At 44.4% G+C, this 20,908-nt stretch overlaps 1 protein-coding gene across 4 annotated transcripts in view; it reads right to left on the bottom strand.

The window, feature by feature from the left end:
* The window catches only part of ephb3b (eph receptor B3b), a 57,883-nt gene that overhangs the window by 13,583 nt on the left and 23,392 nt on the right, over window positions 1-20,908 (bottom strand). For all 4 annotated transcript variants that reach the window (XM_079157373.1, XM_079157375.1, XM_079157374.1 and 1 more), the window contains exons 2-8: window positions 14,260-14,324; window positions 9,315-9,987; window positions 5,678-5,833; window positions 4,367-4,702; window positions 1,934-2,058; window positions 1,136-1,298; window positions 476-584 (exon numbers count right to left, since the gene is read on the bottom strand). In XM_079157373.1, coding sequence (XP_079013499.1) covers window positions 476-584; window positions 1,136-1,298; window positions 1,934-2,058; window positions 4,367-4,702; window positions 5,678-5,833; window positions 9,315-9,987; window positions 14,260-14,324 — 1,627 coding nt within the window. The remainder of the gene's footprint in view (window positions 1-475; window positions 585-1,135; window positions 1,299-1,933; window positions 2,059-4,366; window positions 4,703-5,677; window positions 5,834-9,314; window positions 9,988-14,259; window positions 14,325-20,908) is intronic.

Below are 20,908 nucleotides of genomic sequence, written 5' to 3'. Positions count from 1 at the left end.
CTCGCATCTTCCCAGTCAATTGGGCCCAGCAGACAGGGCCACATCTGGGTTCTTTGTGGTCGGGCAAACGCACAGTGGATTCTGAGTGCCGGGCCATGAGGACAGACCTATCAGGCCCCACAGCTGCTCCACCATGCTGTGTCCAGTGAGCAAAGTAGCATTTTGGCCAAAGCTGTTTACTATTCACAAATGCAAAAGGCTAATCTGACATTCAGTGGCCTCACAGGTGGCACAGCAATCCGCTGAGACTCTGCTGTGGTGGTTTGGAGGACATGCAAACAAAGTTGACATTTGTAGCTATCTCTGTTTTTTGTTCAACTTGAAGGGAAAATATTTTCCACAAATGTTTCTGTAAATCCTCGCTGGACATATTGTGCAGTAAATGAGTCATGCGTAGACATGTTTTGGCACACATGCTCCTCTTTTTACGGGTTTTGACTTTTTGAGAGGCTGATAGAGTTAGGTATATTCTGACCTGAGGCAGACGATAGCGATGACCACAACTGCAATGATGAAGACAAAGGCGGCGGTGGCTGATCCCACGATGAGTGGCAGCTGCTCCTGCCATGACTTTGGAGGGTCGGCTTTAGGGGTCAAAGAGAAAAAGTGGTTACTTGGAGGACTCCTCACAAACATTCACCACACAGCCGGAAATCCATTTGTATCGCTGATGACTGTGTGTTCTGCCGTAAGTCTAACTGTAAGCTTTTACACCTCTCACGGCATTCCCACTTCAGATTTATATGCTTACATAAGTAGCCATGCCCCTGTGTTCTTCAGGCTTTATTAAGCACAATGGAGAGCAACCTGAGACTAATAAATGCATTTATGAAGACTGCAAGATAGATTATTTAGTTACTTTTCTGTGTCTGCTTAATGATGACTATGATACAGAGTAAAAGTGATGCCTTGACTGATTGCCCGGAGTAGATTTTCACCAAATCATAAGTCAAATTCTCTACAAGGATTTCAGTCTTTTTGCACGAATAGGCATAGTAGCTTCTAGGTCTATAAGCCTTTGAGCCTCCATTATGTTCATAAACGTCTGCACAGCACTATTATAGAGGTATTGCTACTAAGCCACAAATCTTCCAATATATCCCTGGGTAATGAAGTAGGTATGGGAGTAACATACTTTGCAAGTTGGTGCTGAAGTCGGCTGGGCTGCTGTAACGACCGTAGCCGGCCACTGTTCGGGCACGGACCTGTACCACATAGGGTGTACCAGCCTTGAGACCTTCAATGCGGGCGTTGCTCCGTTGTGCAGTCATGGTATGAGCAATGGCCTCTCCCTGATCCTGCAGAGGCAAAGAGAAGCAATTGTAATCAAAACAATGCCAAATAGTGGCCCCCTGTGTTCTCCCTTCTCTGATGCTCTACCCTCCCTCACACACCAATCTAACCACACAGGCCGATGAAAGAAATGCGGAGATAAGAGCGAGAGCAAGAGGGAGAGAGACATATTGTAGCCAGTGTGTTAATTCAATGGGAGGAAGATATGACAACAAACAGAGCAGATATACACTGAGTGCCTTTGTTCTTTCTCCGAGGCATCCAGACACAACTCTCTTGGCCCCTGGAAAATCCAGCACTTTTGTAATGCGTGGATTGAGAGAGGATGCGGGATAAGAGGGAGGGCAAGAGGGAGAGACGGAATTAGAGTTTCAGAAAAGGGCAGAGCATAATAGAAGTACAGAAAAGGATTGGGAGGAGAGAAATAGAAAAATGGAAGGAGGGAGAGAGTGATAGGAAGAGGGATATAAGTATGTGACTCACACAAGCTAATATTGGAAATGGTGACTTGCCTCATTGCAACCATGTGTTTATCAGCAGAGGCATTGTTTTCCACATTAACAGAAACAGATGAAACAGAGACCATGCAAGTCAATGAAATTGGATTGAATTAGAGGCATTGATTTACATTGCTGCTTACCTTCTCATGGTACTTAATCTCATAATCCAGAATGATTCCGTTGGGTTTCTCTGGAGGCAGCCAGGACAGGCTCATGGTGCTCGCTGTGGCCGCCATCAGGTGAACTGTGGGCACTGCAGAGGGAGCTACAAAGGGCAAGACAAATAAAGGGAAATCCGCTTTAGTTATCATTTTCTATGAAATGATTTTTTTCAAATTCTATGCCCTTTGTATGTCCACAGAAGCCCACATACAAAGTCTTAGGCTGTGGGCTTTGTGAAAAGCTTTGGCCGATAGTTAGTATGCAGAACCATTCCCCACTATTGCTCAAATTCTCTCTCCGAGTCCGCGGGGAGGGAGAGGGGATGTCTAAATCTCCTGTGACAAGAGAATCAAACTGAAAAACTGATGGATAAGTCTCTGGTACATGTAGTTCCCTTTACCATACACCAACTGTAGGCATGCTCAGGGGCAAGCACACATACAGATGCAGACTTTTCACTTTTGCATTCAACTCCATTAATGCCAATCTACTGCTGCACTTTTGCTCCAAACTATTGAGGAAGTTTTTTTGGGGCCAGTCATGCTTTCCTCCATTGGTAGTTTAATCCTATGAATTATTTACTTATTTAGACATCATTTATATAATTTGCCCATAAATAGACATGCATGCATTGGTGGACTCACACTCACAACGGAGCATAAAACACATTGGCACTCCACCCACCTGAGCGTCTCATGCTTTGTTCACATGTGCCTATTAATGGCCAAGTGTTGTCTGCCTCTCTGTCTCTCTTTCCTCTTTTCCAGGTTCAGGCTTGTTTTGTATGTCTGATACACTCCCTCCTGTCTACCAACTACTCAGTTTTTGTTTCATAACTTCAGCTGTCAAACTTGAGTTGTAGCTTCTATTAAAAAAAATAACATTCTTCACGTCACTATTTCCTACACAATCACCTTCTTTAATTTTCCCTGTCCTCTTCAGCTCTTCACTTTTCATCTTCCTTTTCACTAATGCAGACCTCCATCTCCACTCAGTCTTAGTCCCTCTCCCTTACTTCAAGCTATTTAATCCTTAATTTTTAGTTATTTCATCCTCCCCCTTGCATTTCCTTTCTCCCTCGGCTGCCTGTGTTTGTGGCCAGACTCTCTCTCTCTCTCTCTCTTTGCGCCCTAAACCTTCCCTGCCTCTTTCCTCCCCCATACTATCCACCAAGGCCCACTACGTCTCCCTTTCTCCCCCAGAAGACAATGCTTCCTCGGCAGATCCCCTGGTTTCTCTAGCCAGGGGATTAGGGGCCCTCCTCCGGGAGAAGACGTCGGAGTAACCATGGAGGTGGCCCCTGGGGCTTATCGCCGCCCTAGTATTTATTTTGCTTCTTAAAAGGTGAATGCACATGCAGGGATGGTCTTGGGACTACACCGGGGGATAATCTGATCACAGTTGATGCTCTCTTGCCCCCTCCTATACCATCACTTCTTTTTTTTGCACCCAACTGACCCCAAGCAACCCCGGATGGACATTGGTCCCTGTCAGGACAGTGCCGAACCCCTTGTAAAACAATGAGGCCCTCATGCGGGGTCCTGTAGGGCCTTTGGGTCTTAGACCTCCAAACAGAAGGCCTCCCTGAAAACGGAGGAAAACGCAATGGAGACAGGCGAGAGATGATGGGGGAAGGAGCAAGGGATAATCCTTGGTGTTGTCTAAACCTGCAGGAATAGTACATTTAACAAAACGACTAAACACATCCAAGGCACAACTTAAGAGCCCTGGGAGAACCTCAACAAAGAGACCAACCCACACAAACTTAAGTGTAGAGTAAGCTCAACAGCACTGAGGTTATTTAAGGTAAATTGAACCAACTGAAATGTGCAAAAATAATCTACCTACCTTCTCACTAACCTACATACCTATCTACCTTTTTTAATGCCAGATCATTAACCCTGAAATTTAATTTAGATTGTACATCTGAAATTTAATATAAGTAACACAAGCAATAGCGTATCATTACTACCCTAGTGTTTTGTATGTATATATATATATACATATATGTATCATATATATATCAGCTGTATTTCAGTCTTCTGTAAATATAATTTTTTCATCCAAGCACTGATTGCAACTTTGGCCTAGTTACTGTTGTTGCTGTGGGCTGGAGGAGTGGTGGGTTGGAAGCAGTGGGCAGCTAGAATACTGAGGGTTCAACACTTTGAATGCAGACTGCCTCGCTATTGCTATTTGCAGTGGTGTTAGTACAGAGCATGCTGTGGGCGTGTGAAAAAGGTCTCTTTCTAAGCTCATTCAGAAGAATGTCGTCCTTCTCAATCCCTGTTCAAATGGAAATATGTAACACACTCCTACATGCATACAATAAATTGATCTCTACTTCTGAAGCGCAGAACATATTCTCTGACATTGTCTTGCATCTTTTTTTAGGCTGCAGCTGCACCTACCGGCCTGATTTGTGGTGATGTTCACTGTAGAGAACTGAGGCGTGTAGGGGCTTTTGTTGGAAACACCGTTGACCGCCTGGATCTCAAAGCTGTACTGCGTGTGAGCTTGTAGATTACGGACAGTCACACGGCGCTGGGTCAGGCCCAGGTGTCGCGGCGAGATGTCGACGTTGTCGTCACACCGCGAGCACATTCCCCGCTCAGGCAGGCACTTCTTACAGATGACGTTGTAGAAGATGTCTTCACGGCCACCCAAGTCACGTGGGTCGCTCCATTCCAGCACAAGTGAGGTTTCGTTCACGCTGGAGATGACATTGCGTGGTGAAGAAGGAACAGCTGCAAAAGAGAAGTAAAGCGTGGTTAAGATGAGGAAAATAGGTTTGGAATCGGAGTGAATTTAATCTCCATGCACAATAGGTGTTACAGAATTTGTCTTGGTGACAGTACAGAGACATACTGACAATAGACAGAGATTCATACAGCAAAAAACACAGTTTACATATCATTATACACATACATTCATTATTCCATAGCTGCTTTCAACACAATTCAAGACCCAAGAATTGTCCTTGTGCTGTGGTATTAGTACATTTTTCATGCATTAACTACAACATTTTTTTCTTCCACATAACAAGAGTCTCTTCCAGCAGTTCTCCAAAAAAAGGGACAGCAGTTCAAATTTAAATTGCATGCTCATTTCCAGTGTGTGTCTGTGTGTAAAGTGCTGGGGGGAACGAGCGAGTCAAACTATTGGCAGAGCTTTGGCAATTCTTATCCAATTACTGGAGCCTTATCTCTCACTGCACTGTGGGAGAATCAGCCCCCCCACCCCAGCAACAGAAAAAAGGATCTTCTTCTTTCCTCACCAGCGAATGAATTAGCTCCTACGTGGTTGCTATTAACGAAGGCACTGCTACAAGAAAAAATCCTCCACTGTCTGTCTGTAACAGGATGGCAGCATCGTGAACAGACTACACTGAGAGGCAGACGGGGGAGGAGTTGGATGATAACGTTTAGGATAACGTTGGGAAAGCAAGCAGACTTGTTTGCCATCCGTGTGGCCTGGTGGGAACCTACTCCTGATGGCTTTTATCAGCCAATGAGAGCACTATTCAGAGAAGGAAGTCTGGGAGAATATTTACGACACAGTCAATAATTTAGTTTTATGGCTAACAATACATTTGATTACTGTATGAATTAAAAAATATAAATCTATTTCTGTCTTGTTTTACAAAGAATTTTAACATTTAACTTCATCAGTATGACTTTGAAACTTGTGGTTGCTATCCGGTCAAAGCGGTCTTTACTTACTGGTACAGGGGGAGTCGGGAGAATCGGTGTCTGAGCGGTAGTAGCCGTTTCTACAGGAGCAAACACTGGATGCTCCTGAGCTGGCACGGCTGTTGGCTGGACAGGGCAAGCAGAAGCTGTCTCCTTGTTTGGACTTGAAGGTGCCAGGGCTGCAAGCTGATGTAAAGAAGAAAAGAAAAAAGGAAAACTTTAAATAAGTAATAGTGAGGATTGCATATAACAATTTAAGGCAACACTTATATTACATTTGTGTGGGTCATATTTTCCAAAGCGGTAGTAGGCCCAAATAATCAATTTTACTTTCACACATCCTTAGTTTTAGTATACAAGCATCCACAACACTAGTGGAACATTCCATGGTGACACTGTTCCAGCTCACTGGTAAAAATGACTACAATCGCTGATTTGATGTGTTTACCATGTGTTTGTTTATGTACATGTGTGCACATGGACATGATTTGTTTTTTTTTCCCCCTCAAGCCCACATGGTCCCTTTTCCCCTGATAGAGAGTGCATGTATGGCAAACTGTAGAGGGAAAAGAGTGGAGAGGGTGTTTTGAGCAGCATGTAGCTGTTTGCTTAAACCCATGCTCACACGATGAGACTGTCATCCGAAATTACATACACAACACTCAGAGCCAACGTGCTGGCATGGTGCTTTCATTTGAATTCAGTCAGTTATGAAATACATATACACATGCACACAGAGAATCAAAGAGGCATACGCTGCAGTGTACACAAACATGAGTCTGGCCTCAACTGTACAAAGATGCATCTCTGTTCACACACACCATTTAGGTCTCAATTCACTTCAATTTACTCAGGATAAGATACTTTTGTCTGAATCCTTCTGTCTTTATAATCTCCCTTCACAGACCTTCACAAAATTAACTTCACCATACTTACCTTAACTGGTTCTCGATTAGTAAAGCCTAGTTAATCTGATAAAAACACCGCTGGCCTTTGTGCATGCCCTTTCTCCATTTATAGCCGCTGTTTGGAAGTTTATAACTCTGGTGATAAGTTGCAGACGTGGAGGGAAACACAGACAGCGGCGACTTTGGCAGGCCCCATATCTTTGATAAACTGTCTCGTTAAAAGATGAATGAGTTTGCCGCAGCGCTTAATAAAGAGAGACGAGAGCAGGTAAGACAGGCAAAGTTTACAGGGGCCAGTTGATTAGCTGACCCACTAGTGCGCTAGCTCGTCAATGTCAAGGACACACTGCGATGTTTGTCCCTCTGAATGATAATCATCACTATAGCTCCTGCGTTTGTTTTACGCTCCCTTGTTGAAAACAACAAAGGTTGGAGGTCAAATCTACAGCAGACTACTTCCTGCTACTGCTGTTTCTTTTCTTTTTTTTCTAAGTTCAATATTAGCACAAAACCACCAGTTGACTGCACCGTGTACATTAGCACTGAGTGTATTTGTTCTTCCACCATTAATCAGAGTCTTTCACACCACTGGCTAACAGGAAATACTGCTTGATAAACAGATAAGAAACAACCTTGAGTTTTACCAGGTGGGGGAACAACTTCTTTGATTTCGTATCATGCAAGTTCATTTAAGTTCACCCAAAGTAAACTACCAGCAATTTTTCAACTCCCAAGGGAAGAGAGTTTGGGGAGTTGGCCTGAAGATTTTGATGTAGCAATCCCATTAAAAAGGAGATTCTTTTTTTTCGAGGAAGGGCTGAAAAAGTGCTGACAAATAACTTCCAGTGATTAAAGGGGTCATCTTCTTCCTTTCATCAATTTTCCCCTTCAAAAAACGGCTAAAGAATGAGGAAGAAAGAGAGACAAGGGGCAAGAGCAAAAGGGAAGGAGAGGTGGAAGAGGTGGAGGCATAGATAATGCTAATTCTGCAGCCCCCCCCCCCCTTCCACACTCCCCTGTGTATTATCCTAAGCTCTATGTTCATGCAGAACATTGAGCTTAAGGAACTGATTAGAATATATGCTGAAATTGGAAAGTATGGAGCATGACGAGAAAAGTAAAGAATATTGGGGGTGCAGAATGTGCAGCAAACAAGTGGAAAGGCAAAAAAAAAAGGCTCATCCATTAATATTAATGCAGACATCGTTACTGTAACTCTTGTGGCGTATTAATGAGAGCAACGGCCTTCAGATTGAGAAGGAACGAGAAAAAGAGAGAAAATGCTAGTACAGAGAAAGGTGGAGAAAGCTGCATGTTGGCATGAGGACAGAAAAGCAGAGAAAAGAAGAGTCATGGTCAAAGCATGATGAGAAATGGGTTTGGAGAGGAGAGTGGACCTGAGGAGAGGTGAAAGGAGAAGAGAGGTAGATTTATCCCTTGTGGTTTCCACTGAAGCTTGATTAGAGTATGTTTTATCAGGACCCAGTCGCCAGGGCTTTAACCTTGAGCTGCCAGGAGCAAACAAATTAGTTTTTAACCACATACACCATGCTTTAGATTTACTACGCTCTCTCTCACACATACGCACTCTCCTTCTAAAGGTGAGTACACATATTTAGGGTCTGCCAGAAGCTGCCAGTGTAAAGTATCCACCCACTCTCTGGATGATCACCAGTATTGGTACTTAACTTAAAGGTCTTCTCAGTCTCATCTCTCACTGCTTTTAAGGAGAAAAATGAGCCCTCTGAACCCAGGCAGGCAAACCAGACAAACTGTACATGTGCAGACACCTCGCATTCAACCCCGCTGATGAATAACCCTACCAGCTCCCCGCTCTCTCTCTCTCTTTCTCATTCTGCTTTCTCCATTTGACCTGCGCACCCTAAGCCTAATTGTACGCCCCATACCCCTCAACACACACACATTTTCCATTTATCCCTCATGCTTTTCCATGCTGTCACCTGCACTGCATTTTAGTCGAGACCTTGCTGTTTAAATTCACCTTGCTCTCAACCTCTGCGAACCCGTCATGTTTTCCATCAGAACTGAAACCATCATAGGGCCTCTCAGAAACAGACAGCCTCCCCCTGCATTTCCATTTATTTAACAACCAGCTGCCAAGCAAAACTGAGGTCAGAGGAGTGCTGACGGTGTCATCTAGTGTGTACATCTAGTGTGTATTATTTGACCTTGTCATCATTGGATTAATGTGTCAAAGAATACAAGGCAAATAAATGGCTCATAATAATGTGGCAGCTGGACAATCTAGTGATAGAGGCTGTGACCTGTAGCCAAAACAATACCGCTTCAATCTCTCCAACAATCAGTGTGTGTCCACAACATCCTTTGGTGCACATGAAGCGTCCTTCAGCAAGACTTTGACCCCTTACTACTCACTCATTGTAATTCACCATGCATGCAACCATCAGATACTATGGGCCTAAAATGCAAATGAACTTTTCTCAGCAGTAATAATGTGATACATTATTGATCGCTATAGGGAAATCCCCCCCGCCCCCCCCAACCACCATCTTGCAGGAAGGAAAGACAGTGAAATATGCAACAACAAAAAAATAGCACACTGCTCTGTAAATTTGTAACGTTTCATTGAGTGGCTTTGGGTAGCAGTTGACATAGGGCTTGGACCTTGTGTACCCTGTTGACGTCTGTCTCTCTAACCTCTAGATTAATCCACCGTGACAAACACTGAGAATTAAAATCCTCGACTGACTCAAAATACCTGTTGTGAAAACACTCACCTTGACATTGAGTATCCTTCATGGCTGGTTCGAAGCCAGACGAGCAAGTGCAGGCTCCTACAGGAACCATCCACTCGCCATCTCCGTTGCAATAGAGCTTCAATGGCACGGACACCTCCAGAGCGTTGGGGACACAAGTTCCCGGCGCAATGACCAAAGAGGTTGCCTCGGCCCCAGTTGCTGTCTCTGGGAAAACTGCAAAGTTGGCAATGGTGGTGGAGCATTTTTTGTAAAAGACCCTCACTGAGATGAGTGACATGCAAGCGCCAAGATCCTGAAACGCCAAGTAGAACCCGGCTTTGGACAATGGCCCGAAACTTCGAACCTTTGTGTTTACCCGCCCAGTCTCAAGCATGGAAAAGCTCTCATCTGGGGCAATGGTATCCACCTTCACATAAGGGTTCTCCATCCAGAAAGGGCTTGTGGCTGTGGCTGAGTCTGAGTCAGACTCGTAGTAGAAGAGGTTGAAGGTCTCTTTGCAGGACCCTGGGATGTTGGGAATGCTGTTGCAATCGCGCACTGTGAATTTCATCTCCACATATACACGCAGCACATCTTTTCGTGGGATGAAGTCACTGCGCAGCCAGTTATTCTGGTTGAGCTCACGTACATTGCAGACTTGGTACGTCCGTATGGGGTTCATGGCATCATCGTACCCACTCACCTCTTCCCACTGAAAAGAGAGTGGAGAAACATAAACAGATCAGAGGCTATAAAAGTGTATTGATATCTTGGATGGATATTCAGACAGTTCTTTCTGCTTTTTGGGGCATTTTCAATAACATTCCCTTGCCTTTGCCATGCTACACTTTTCATCTCTGGTTAGTGGAGCCAGGGACGAGGACTGCAAATTCATCTCAATTACAGCAACCTGTCACCCCCTCACCACAGAGCCACCGCAGCATGTTTACCTCATATCTGTTTGGAAGTAGCAGTCACACTGCTTCACAACCAATTACGCTTCAATTACAGAGCAATGATCGCAACGTCCTCTAATGAAGACGCCGGTTAACCTTCATGATTTTCGTTTTTTACACTCCTCTACATCTTTCAATGCTGCTACAGTACCCAGGGGGTGAATTACTCAGGATAAAATGGGATTACATTTTCTAAACTTTGATTACCAGCTTCATTACATAAGCGCAAGCAAACTAGACTTAAAAGCTTTACTGTTAGACACATTTTTCAATCTCGAATGAGGACACCAAGATTAAATCATTTCACTTCAAATAGCGATTCCTGTGTGTATAATATATCTTTGTGCGTGTGTGCTGAGGGATCTGCTCTCCTTTCCTATCAGACAAACAGAGTGCATTTATTATTAAGGCCTGGTAAGGTTATTTGCATACGAAGCACCTTTAAAATAAGTGTTTTGCATTAGGTATAGCAATGCATTAAAGCATTTAAAAAACAATGAGGAGGGAGATTACATTTAACTAAATAAAACTAGACAAATTAATAAAAGCTCGAGTGCAGTTTCAGCTAAAAGTCTGTACTATTTTACTTGGCTGTCATTGGACTTGCTACCTAAATCCATGAGATTGAACCTGCAACCTACTGATTACAGGGTGGTCACACCACTCAGCCACCCTGAAATATTACAATACTTGACTCTTAAATGCCAAAACACATCTATAACAAATTAAGTGTCTATGGTTGCACTCTCAGGACCGAAGTTTTCCTCGGAGCACTTGATTGAAGGCACCAATTTGTTCTCCAGAGCCAGTTCTTACTATCTGAGCATCTTAATTGAGGCTGTGATATGGATGTGGTGGAGACAAATCTATTCTTCCAGGACCCTGGAGGCCATAAGAGGGAGAGGGAGAATGGGTGCAGCTCGGCCGTTGCATTAAAACGATGGCTCGGCGAGAACGAAAAGGAAGCGACTAGATGGAATCAATAATCACCGGCCAGGTCAATGGGATGGCTAAAAGCATGAAGTGTCAATGGGTATTTAGTTTAGTGTAATAAATCACCCACTGCAAAAGAGCGTTACAGCCAAGTGTTTGTGGGTGTGTGTTTGACTTGGTGCATGTTTGTTTAAATGTGCTAGTGTGAGTCTGTCTGCCTGAGTGTTTACTTGCTCTGTGTGTTTGTTTGAGGGTATGTACGTAAAGTTGTGCGTCTGTTTGTGTATGTGTGTGTTTAGAGAGGTCATCCCCAGAGACACGCACCAGTGGCCAAACACTCTGAGCGCCTGCTTACAAAGCATGAATGAATTAAGTAGGTCATTCGAAAAAGGGTCAAGTTTCTTGGCATCGACTTCCAACAAGATTAATCGTTTTGCGATTTCACTTAATTTTCTCGTTGTCCTTTCCAATCAAAGCTTTCAATTTTACTTTAAGATGATGATGAACAATACCTCTGTGATGCACTGCTTGGCGGTCCAAAGGCCCGCCTTAAAAATATATATGGCAACATTTTGGCATAACTATGGCTCTTTGGAACAAACTATGGATATGGATGGAGAAAGTAGACGCATATTGTGCTGCAGGAATTTAAGACATCTTCATGGACGACCTATGCTATTTAACAACCTTAAATTAATTCATAGTAAACATTAACTTTAACTAACCTTGACAGCAACTAGTCGCATTAATTTTAGGCATTAGCTGAAATGTTGTAGCGCCCACAAGCTTTTGTGCACTTGTTGTTAGTATGAATAAGCTCTCTGAGGCTAATTTTGAAGACATTTTAGCTTGTTCATAACATGTTTTAGCGTGCTGGACATCTGTGAAGCAGGCAGCAGTGACAATAGTTATTATCTCCACAAGCTAACTAACTTGGTATATTGTTATCAGTTTAATTATGGAGAACTCTGTGGTTGTCATTCCAAGTCTGCGGGAAGCCTTGCTACATAGGGGAATACCCCCTCCATGACCCATCTGTTTTGGAGGATAAATGATACAGTATATGGACAAACACACACACACACACACACAATACAGAGAGATATAGGGAAAATTGGAAATGCAAGCACCAACATGAGGGCAGCTCGAGATAGGCGTCTACGTGCACAGACACTGAAACACACATAGACATGCATGATACAACAGATTCTGCAGGCTATTACTATAGACAGATGAAGACAGTGAGATAGAGAAATCCACTAACCAAAGTGCAGACACAGAGGGGAAAGAAAACGTGTACACACACACACACACACACACACACACACACACATGTGATGGCAGTGCCTTGCACGTATTAATAATTAGATGTGCTCTTACAGACACACATTCACAAACCCGCACTGTCACAATTAGATGCAGTTTATGTTTCCTCTGTGTATCTTTATGTCTGATGCTTTATGTGTATGTGTTGTGCAACACTGTGAAAAACACAGAGATGCTGTGACTTGACTGGACAGCATGCCTGGGAGAGTGTGAGTAGTCTATGTGAGTGAGTCTTTTTCTAAGATTTTTTTCTTAGAAATGTATTTTTTTTTCTTCTTATCTCTGCTTGGACATCTCTGTGGATTTTAGTCTCACTGTTCTCCCCCTCCCTTCCAGCTCTTGCAGTGTTTTGTTTTGTTTGTCTTTCTCAGCCACTGTATCGGTTCCTCCTCAGCACTCGTCATACGTTGCAAAAACAGGCCGCGATGCTCCCATTGCAAGAGCCCAAAAGCATACAAATAAACATATGCACAACATATTGTGCATAAAGACAGAAAAATATAGCAGGCGGGATCGATTTTATTTGTAAGAGAAAAATAAAAGGAGGGAACGCAGGGTGGAAAGACAACTCAGGAACAATCACCATCTGTGGGACATTCTGCTACGAAAAAAGGCACGGGAGAAACTCTTCTCCAGTCGTTTGGTTGATAATGGGAAATCTGGAGCGCATTAGGCTCTCCACTGTATGTATATCTATTGAAAAGGAGCATCTGTTGCGTGTTTGCTTGGAAACGAAATGGGAGGCGTTCTGCATGGGTCTGGTGGGAGCATCACTACTGCATTGTATCTTAACGAGGAGGAGGGGGGCAGAGGAAGGCAAAGGAAGATGGATGCATGGGAAGGGAGAGGGACGATGGAGAAGGAGGGCACGAAAGGCTGTTAGGGCGTTTGTCCTACTGATTGTTGCAGCTGAGGATGCTAGTGTGTCTGGCTTCATTAGCGCTCAGTTACTTGGAAGTAAAAGAAGGGGAAAGTAAGGAGGGTGGTCGACTTTGAACAGCTGGGGTGGAATGTTCCTGCAATTGCAGGGTAAAAACAAAATGTAAAAAATGGGGCCCCACCTTTTAAAACACAAGGGCCAAGTCAGAGGGCCACACAAAGGCAAGGGGAGGAGCGCTGGCGGTCTTTGAAGTATAGCAGAGGAAGGGTCAAGACTCCTCTTTAGGCCATTGTGGAGACCACATGGGAAAGCAAGATGGGGCTGTCACTGGCACATTGTGTGTGGTAGATTTGGATGGCGGGGCGTGCAATGGGTCAACGGCAAGAAATACTTTAGTGTTTAAAGGGATAGTTCATGAGGGAAATGGCGTTTTTCATGTTATCAGTGCACTGGGGCAAGGGGAAGGGAACATCTGTGACTGGGCGGGTCAGTGAAATTGGATTGCAGTGTATCTTGTTCTGCTTGCTAAAAAGCGCATCCTGTTGAATCCCAAAACATATCCTGTTGAGTGATTTGTCAATGAAGGTGTGTAGGACTGTTTAACTTCAGAGAGGCATGCAGACACACTGTATGTAGAAGCACAAGCACACACAAACACACTCAACACTAAATGTACCCCTTGAATAAGTATAGGGTTGAAGTTATTGTCTACGCCTGAACATATATGTGAATTTCAATTATAAATCTAAAGCAGCGGTTATGTTGCCCACACAACTCTCTTTTCTCTATCTGTTTCTCCATTAATAAATCAGTCTTACTCTACATGAACACACAAAGGCATGCAACCACACACACACACATACACACACACACTGCACAGTGAACTCACCCCTGTCTCAGGGTGTGCAGTCCAGGCTAATTCTGTCGTGGCCCACTTCGTGTCCATCAGCGTCTCTGTGAAAAGAAGCAGAAAGAAAACAACCAGGTCAGACAAAGAGGAACAGGGTGACAGAGGAGATCAATAGAATTTTCAATAGTTTTACAACAATGTCATAAAACTTGTAAAATGAGCCGCGGAAGAGATAAGAGGCTTTGACCGAAGTTGTTCTCAGATAACTGGGTGAATGAATGAATGACAGAAAGCGCGGGCTTAAAGCGATATTAGATTCAATTAGACAAAGAAGTACTGTACGTCTGTGTGTGACAGGAAGACCAACAGACAGTAAGGCAAGGATCTAGGTGGGTGATCTGTGAGGTATTGTGTGACATTTTACTGCGGCTCCATGTCTGGCTAATTAGTTTCAATTAGACGTTCGCTTTCATGCAGGGGAAAGGAAACAACAGCGAGGCTCGCTGAGAAACGGTTCCGCTTCCCACAGGGCACCGCAACACACACACACTTGATAACACCCCCACGTACAGCGAGTAACAGGTTGTAAAACTCCCTAAGATATACAACCCAACAGAAGGCTTCAGTGAAGAGGGGGGGTTATAAAGTTAGGTGTCACAAAAGAGGAGCTTTTGAGCGGAACAGAGGTCGAAACACTTCAATTGGATTCACTTTCTGCCAATACTTGAGCACATATGCACTTCAAGTTTACCTTACTTTTGTGCCTGTCTCCTGGCACACACAGAGAAACACACACACACACACATACACATACACATCATGTTGACAGTACACACAAAATGGTGGACAGGATACTCTCCTGCAAAACCCTTCTCTCCTCTCCCCTTTTCACCCTCTTATTTTGATACTGGCAGACGACGGCTTTGTGATAGCAGTGAAGGAACACTATAAATGTTGAGTCTTTTACTACCTGGTGCTCAAGGCACAGTACGTAGCCACCCTTATTATCTCAACCGCTGTGCTGTTCTACAAGATAGTAAAAGATGATGAAACGGCGCTGCCAGAAAGTGAACTTGAACCGTCCCTGTTCGTGCGAGGAAGCGTGAGATGTTCCAATGTTTTTGCCTCAGTTTCATGCGATGAACCTGAAGAGGTCTCTCAGCTCACTTTGCTATTCTACCTACATCTCTGAGGTTTTCTCTGACTTCATCCCCCTCTTTTTTCTTTGTATTTATTTTGGAAAAAGGACTTGGGAGCTGCCGTGACTGCTGCATTCAGGAGCACCAGCGGTGACAAACGCAAATACCTTCGAACTCAGAGACCCCTTGTGAGTCTAGCCCTGTAGAGACGACTTGCTCCTAAAGCTGGAAATTCCCATTGAATCTCACCCCCTCATGCTTTGAGTGAGTGTCCCTGACATGTGTATGTGCCTATTACACCGGTGAGAAAACATGACTTCCAAGAGAGTTCCTGCCTAGGGGAAATATGGGCAAAATGGTTCACTGTGAGCCACTTCTCTGTCTCTCTGGGAGTGGTTCAGGGAGCGAATATCATGTACAGGCAGCAGCGCAGGGATCTATCCAGCTCACAGCCAAACAATCTTTTCCCTTTCTCGCCTGTCAGTTTCCGATTTTCTCTCTGTGCCGATAGTGGAGGTGCTTTCAAACAAATCATGAATTCCATCTGCTTTTGCGGAGAGCTCTCTTTGTAATCAGATGCAATGAGCCACATTTGTCTCTTGCGCAAATAAGGGCACATACTTGTGTTTTCATCTCACAAGCCGTGTCAGTGCATATTAGCTGTGGGACTTCCGCTGACTCGTACCATGACAGTGTGTGATTTGAGACCTTTTACCGACAGCCACGCAGGTAGGTAAGCCGCTGTGGTGGAAATTATACGCCTCCGCCGCCTGGTGTTTATTATTATGACTGGCTCGTGTGTTTGGTGTGTTGGCTTGTCATTTTCAGCTGACCTTGCTGAAAATAACAACGCGGTGAAACACTGACAGGCGGAGTCAAAGGGGGGAGGTAAAGGGGAGACAGAGACAAGAGAGAAAGAACGAGAGCCGGAGAGCAGAAAGAGAGAAACACGGACACACAGATGTGCGGTCTGACTCAGTGGTGTACACAGTGGATCATTCGGGAGTGCATGTGCAGCAGTTACACTTCTCTTCTCGATGCATCGCCATTGTTTAGCACTACCAGGCCTGTGCTTTCGTGTGTGTATGAATGTGTGTACGTGTGTCCATGTGCTGGTGTAATTGTGTGCATTTGTGCATTAGAGCTCTGTATTGTGCCCAAAGTGGAGCACCAATCCGGAGTCAATGGGCCAAAGCAAAAGCACCGAATGACCCCGACCTCAACCGGCTGCTCCCTCTCTGTCTGTGTCTGTGTGTGTGTGCGGGCGCGCGCGCGCATGCGTGCGTGTGTGTGTGTGTGTGTGTGTGTGTGCATGTAGGTGCCTGCTATGCTCATTTGTCTCTGCACACTATGTTTATGTGTGCGTGTGTGCATGCGTGCGTGTGTAGTACATTGGCTAATAGAGGAGCACTGCAATATTCATGACGGTGCAGCAAAATCCAGACACTTGCACAGTCACAGAAAATACACAAACACGCACACACAAAACTATAGAGGAAACAAAACAAACCAATGAAATATAGTGCTATGCCCTACGCTCAAAGCAACTGTTTCTGTGTGCCAAACTGACAAAACCCGTGCTATATGGATGATAAAGGATGAGAGCGAGCCAAAGACGGATGAAAGAGCGAAAGGTATTTTTTAAAGCAAACAACCTCTGAAAGCTTCTAAGACCATGCTGGCGGTTTGCCTTATAGGCTCGGCCAAGAGAGAGAAAAAAGAAAATTCGATGGAAAAAAAACCAGAAGGACGAGTTGGGGGAGAAACAGCCATTGTGTGACTATATGATCCTCCCTGGTACACAGGCAGTGCTCTCGTTTGCCTTTTAGCTCTATATGTTTCACTTCACCCTTTGAAATCCTGGAAATGTAAAATGAGAGAGGGGATGATTGTAGGTTGGAGGGAGGGTCGAGAGCAAACAGAGTGAATCAGGCAAATGAACATGCAAATTTACTGCCGTAAAAAACACACACAGTGAGAGTGAAGCGTACGAATGTGGGCGGTAGCACTGGATCAGCATACACAGATGCACAAGCTTAATCCATCTTCCTTGCACGCACTCACTTTATTTCTTAGTTGTTTTCAATCTCTTTCTCATCATCCCTGTGAAACTATGGATTTAATTCCCCATCTCTTTCTCTCAATCTATCCCCCTGTTGTGGCTCACTTCTCTCTGACTACTTTCTCTTTCTTCCCTCCACTCGGAAGTGATAGGTTTGACCTCTTTACATTTGTCCTTTCCTCTTCCTCCCTCTTTTTTTTTAACTCTATATCTGCACTTGTGTTTTCACACTGTGCTGGGATGGATGTGACTTGTGGGGTACAGGGGAATGATTTTCAACCTCCCACCGCTTACGAAGACTATTCAATTAGAGAGTCACTGTTTAAGTAACCCGGGGATTGCTTTAGTAAAGTGCTATTTATGATTGAGGTCAAATGCACCTGGGATAAGCATAGCAAACATGTGGGGGGGGATTGTTTTCCTTGCTAGCTCTGATTGTGTGAGAAAAATTGCAGGAATACAAACAGGCTTGGGGAGATCATATGCAGGCAAATACATGCGTTCACGCACACATGCATGCACACACGCAAAGCCAACCCTTACACTCTAATCCCGTAATGACAGGGCAGGCCTAATAACAGGGGAGGGCACTGAAGCATTTGTCCCTATGGCCGCATCCAACTCACACGCACACACGCACACGCACACACACAGACACACACACACACACACACACACAGACACACACACACACACACACACACAGCACCCACAGTTACAAGCCTCTTAAAATATTTCTTTTTTCAAACAAGCAGACTTCTTAAAGAATGAAAAAAAAAAAAGGCCCAAAGAGGAAAAGGAGAAGAAAGGCTATTATTGAGAGAGAGGAATGTGTAGTCGTTTCACGGGGCCCGAGTAGCAAGGAGCAGACAGGTGAGGGATTTAGCTTGGATCTTGCCGCAACTACTTTGAGCTTTTTAGCATGCTCGTCTTTGTTAGCGTGACCCCGTCCGATGACAACTGAAAGATAACTGAACCAATCACAAAGATATGTCTCAACAACCTCGGAGATAAGATTGTTAAAGACACGCGAGAGCAATGTCTGAAATGTTAGCAAAAAAGCTGACTTAATAATCGCCTCCTGTTGATTTCCTGCTATAAGCACAAAACAAAATGGCTTCTTCTCGTTCCAGCTTTAACTGCTGTATTAATGAAACATGATGACAGCAGGATTTTGTTTTCAGCCAGGAAAAAAAGTAATGAAAAAAAAGCTAAAACTTCAAACCTCCCCGATGACTCCTTCCCCGAAATCCTTTCCTTAGGCTACTCCACTAGTTAATTATCTGCTCCCCACCTCTTCTCCGAGCTGCTTTTGTTGTATTCTCCTCCAGTCAAACAGACCAAGCACATGGCAACCTGGCATGGGGTAGCCACTCCATTAAAATACTATGCCGTCTGGTTGCCAAACACTTGAGCCTCTGTTTAGCCAGAGAAACAGTGAAATGTGTCAACACTGAGAGTGAGGACCCCACGCTCAACTTATTAGCACTATTAGCCTGATTGCTTTCTGTGCTATCTTTGTTGGCTCCACTTTTGTTGGCCAACGTGGAGCAGAGAAAGAGGAAGAGAGACAGGGAAAAAGAGAGAGCAGGAGGAGAGATGCTATTCAAATTCAAATTGTCCAAGCAGCCTTTTTGCCTTTGTGCAGGGCCAGAGTGCGATGATTAGGAGAAGTCCCCTCCATTTTATGGCGAGACCTCCACTTCAGCACACACACACACACACACACACACACACACAGTCACGGTAATTGGTTGCTGCGACATGGACAGGCCAAGGAGGTGATTCCTCTGTGGAATTCCTGAACGGACTCGCCTCTCATGACAACCCCCCCCCCTTCAATCAGCACACACACACACACACAAATACTTCACCCCGCTTCCACTCACTGTCAGTCATCCCACAATGGCTGTCACACAATAGGTTTGTCCTGTGTGTGTGCGTTAACAGGGTTACGCCGTTGGTGCATAGTACATAAGCTCTGTTTCCACCTTTCTGTGTCTCTCTTTCTCCCTCCTTGTCTCTTATTTTTAACTCGAGGCTCGTTCCTATCTCACTCAGTGTAACTCTTGTATCATCTCTCCCCGTGGGGAGGTCTAATGAACGGCAGTCGTTGCTCTCTGCATTTGTTGCTGGGCCCCCATCCCCTCAATTATGTCCCCCTTGTCAAAAGATACCTTGGGGCCTAATACTATGTGGGTTTTTTGGTCCGTCTGCTTGGCCTATCATGTCTGCAGAGGCCATTTCTGACAAGCAGTTCTTACCAGATAACGCTGGGACTTGTGATATAAATAAACAAAAACAAACACAACAATGTTCTTTTCTATCAGAGGCTTTATGGGAGCAGAGCAGAGCAGTTGAAGTGGAAAATAGCTTTGATCACAATAAGGAGGACATTGTGAGCTAGCGCAGCTGCTTCTTGAAATGACATATATGTGTGAGCGTGTGTGTAAGTGTGGGTATTTGCTGCAACCAAGTAGTGTATTGTGTTTTCAAGGGATCATGAAGTCTAGTCTAGTTCCTGCACTGCCGATGGACTGGGCCTCTTTTGTCTTTACCCCCTTTTTTTCTCCCCCTCCCTATCCCCTTCTCTCACTCACTCTCCTAATTACTAAGCACAGTGGATCTGACGAACAGGTAGCCCTAAGGGCAGCTGTCTACAAAACCAGGTGTGCCTCCCTGTGTGTGTGTGTGTATGTCTGTGTCTGTGAGTGTGTGTGAATACATGTCAGCATGTGTGTGTTTGAATGACTATGTGCATATATGTGTACACGTTTCTTGAAGCCGGCGTCTTGCTGTGATGAGTAGGAGTGATTGTACGTGTGCCTGTTTGAGTCATCGATGTGTGCGTAAATGTAAGCGGTTTGAAACTCGAGCTTCTGCTTTGTTTACTGCATTGTCGCTGTGACTTTTACTCTTGTACCTCTTAGGATTATTCGCTCTAATGTTTGCCACTTAGGAATTTAAGCTTCTTTCTCTGTTTCTCTCTGTGTAAGTATATTTAAGGAACTTCATTTTCTTACTCACTTTAATGAAAATGCTAACATTTGAAGTCTCACAAAACTCCAGCTTGCAAACTTTCTTTTGTGTGTGCGTGTGTGAATGTGCACATTCTCTCCCTTCTATTCCCCAACTTCCTAGTTAACCACCCAACCCCTCACCCTGTCCGAGACCCGGAATTCACAGCTGTCTGCATTGTCCCGTGGGTTCATTGAATGGCTCTGTGTTCACTTGCTATTGAATAAGTCACAGCCCCTTCATCAACAGTACTGACAAAATAACACACACACACACACATTAGCGGTTGGAGGGAAGTCTTTAGCGCTTGTTTTATTGGCTACTTCCTCTGACACAAGCACTTTAGAATACCTTCAAAAATCCAATTTTGGAAAGGTTCAATGGGAATCCTCGATACTGTGAGTGTCTGCATTTTGTCAGGAATGCCATCTTTGCTCCTTTTCGTGCACCTCGGACTAATCAGCTAATT

This window comes from Pholis gunnellus (assembly GCF_910591455.1).
Source record: "Pholis gunnellus genome assembly, chromosome: 4".
Lineage (NCBI taxonomy): Eukaryota > Metazoa > Chordata > Actinopteri > Perciformes > Pholidae > Pholis > Pholis gunnellus.
The sequence above is the reverse complement of the archived record's forward strand: the minus strand, read 5'-3'. Positions and strand labels throughout refer to the sequence as shown.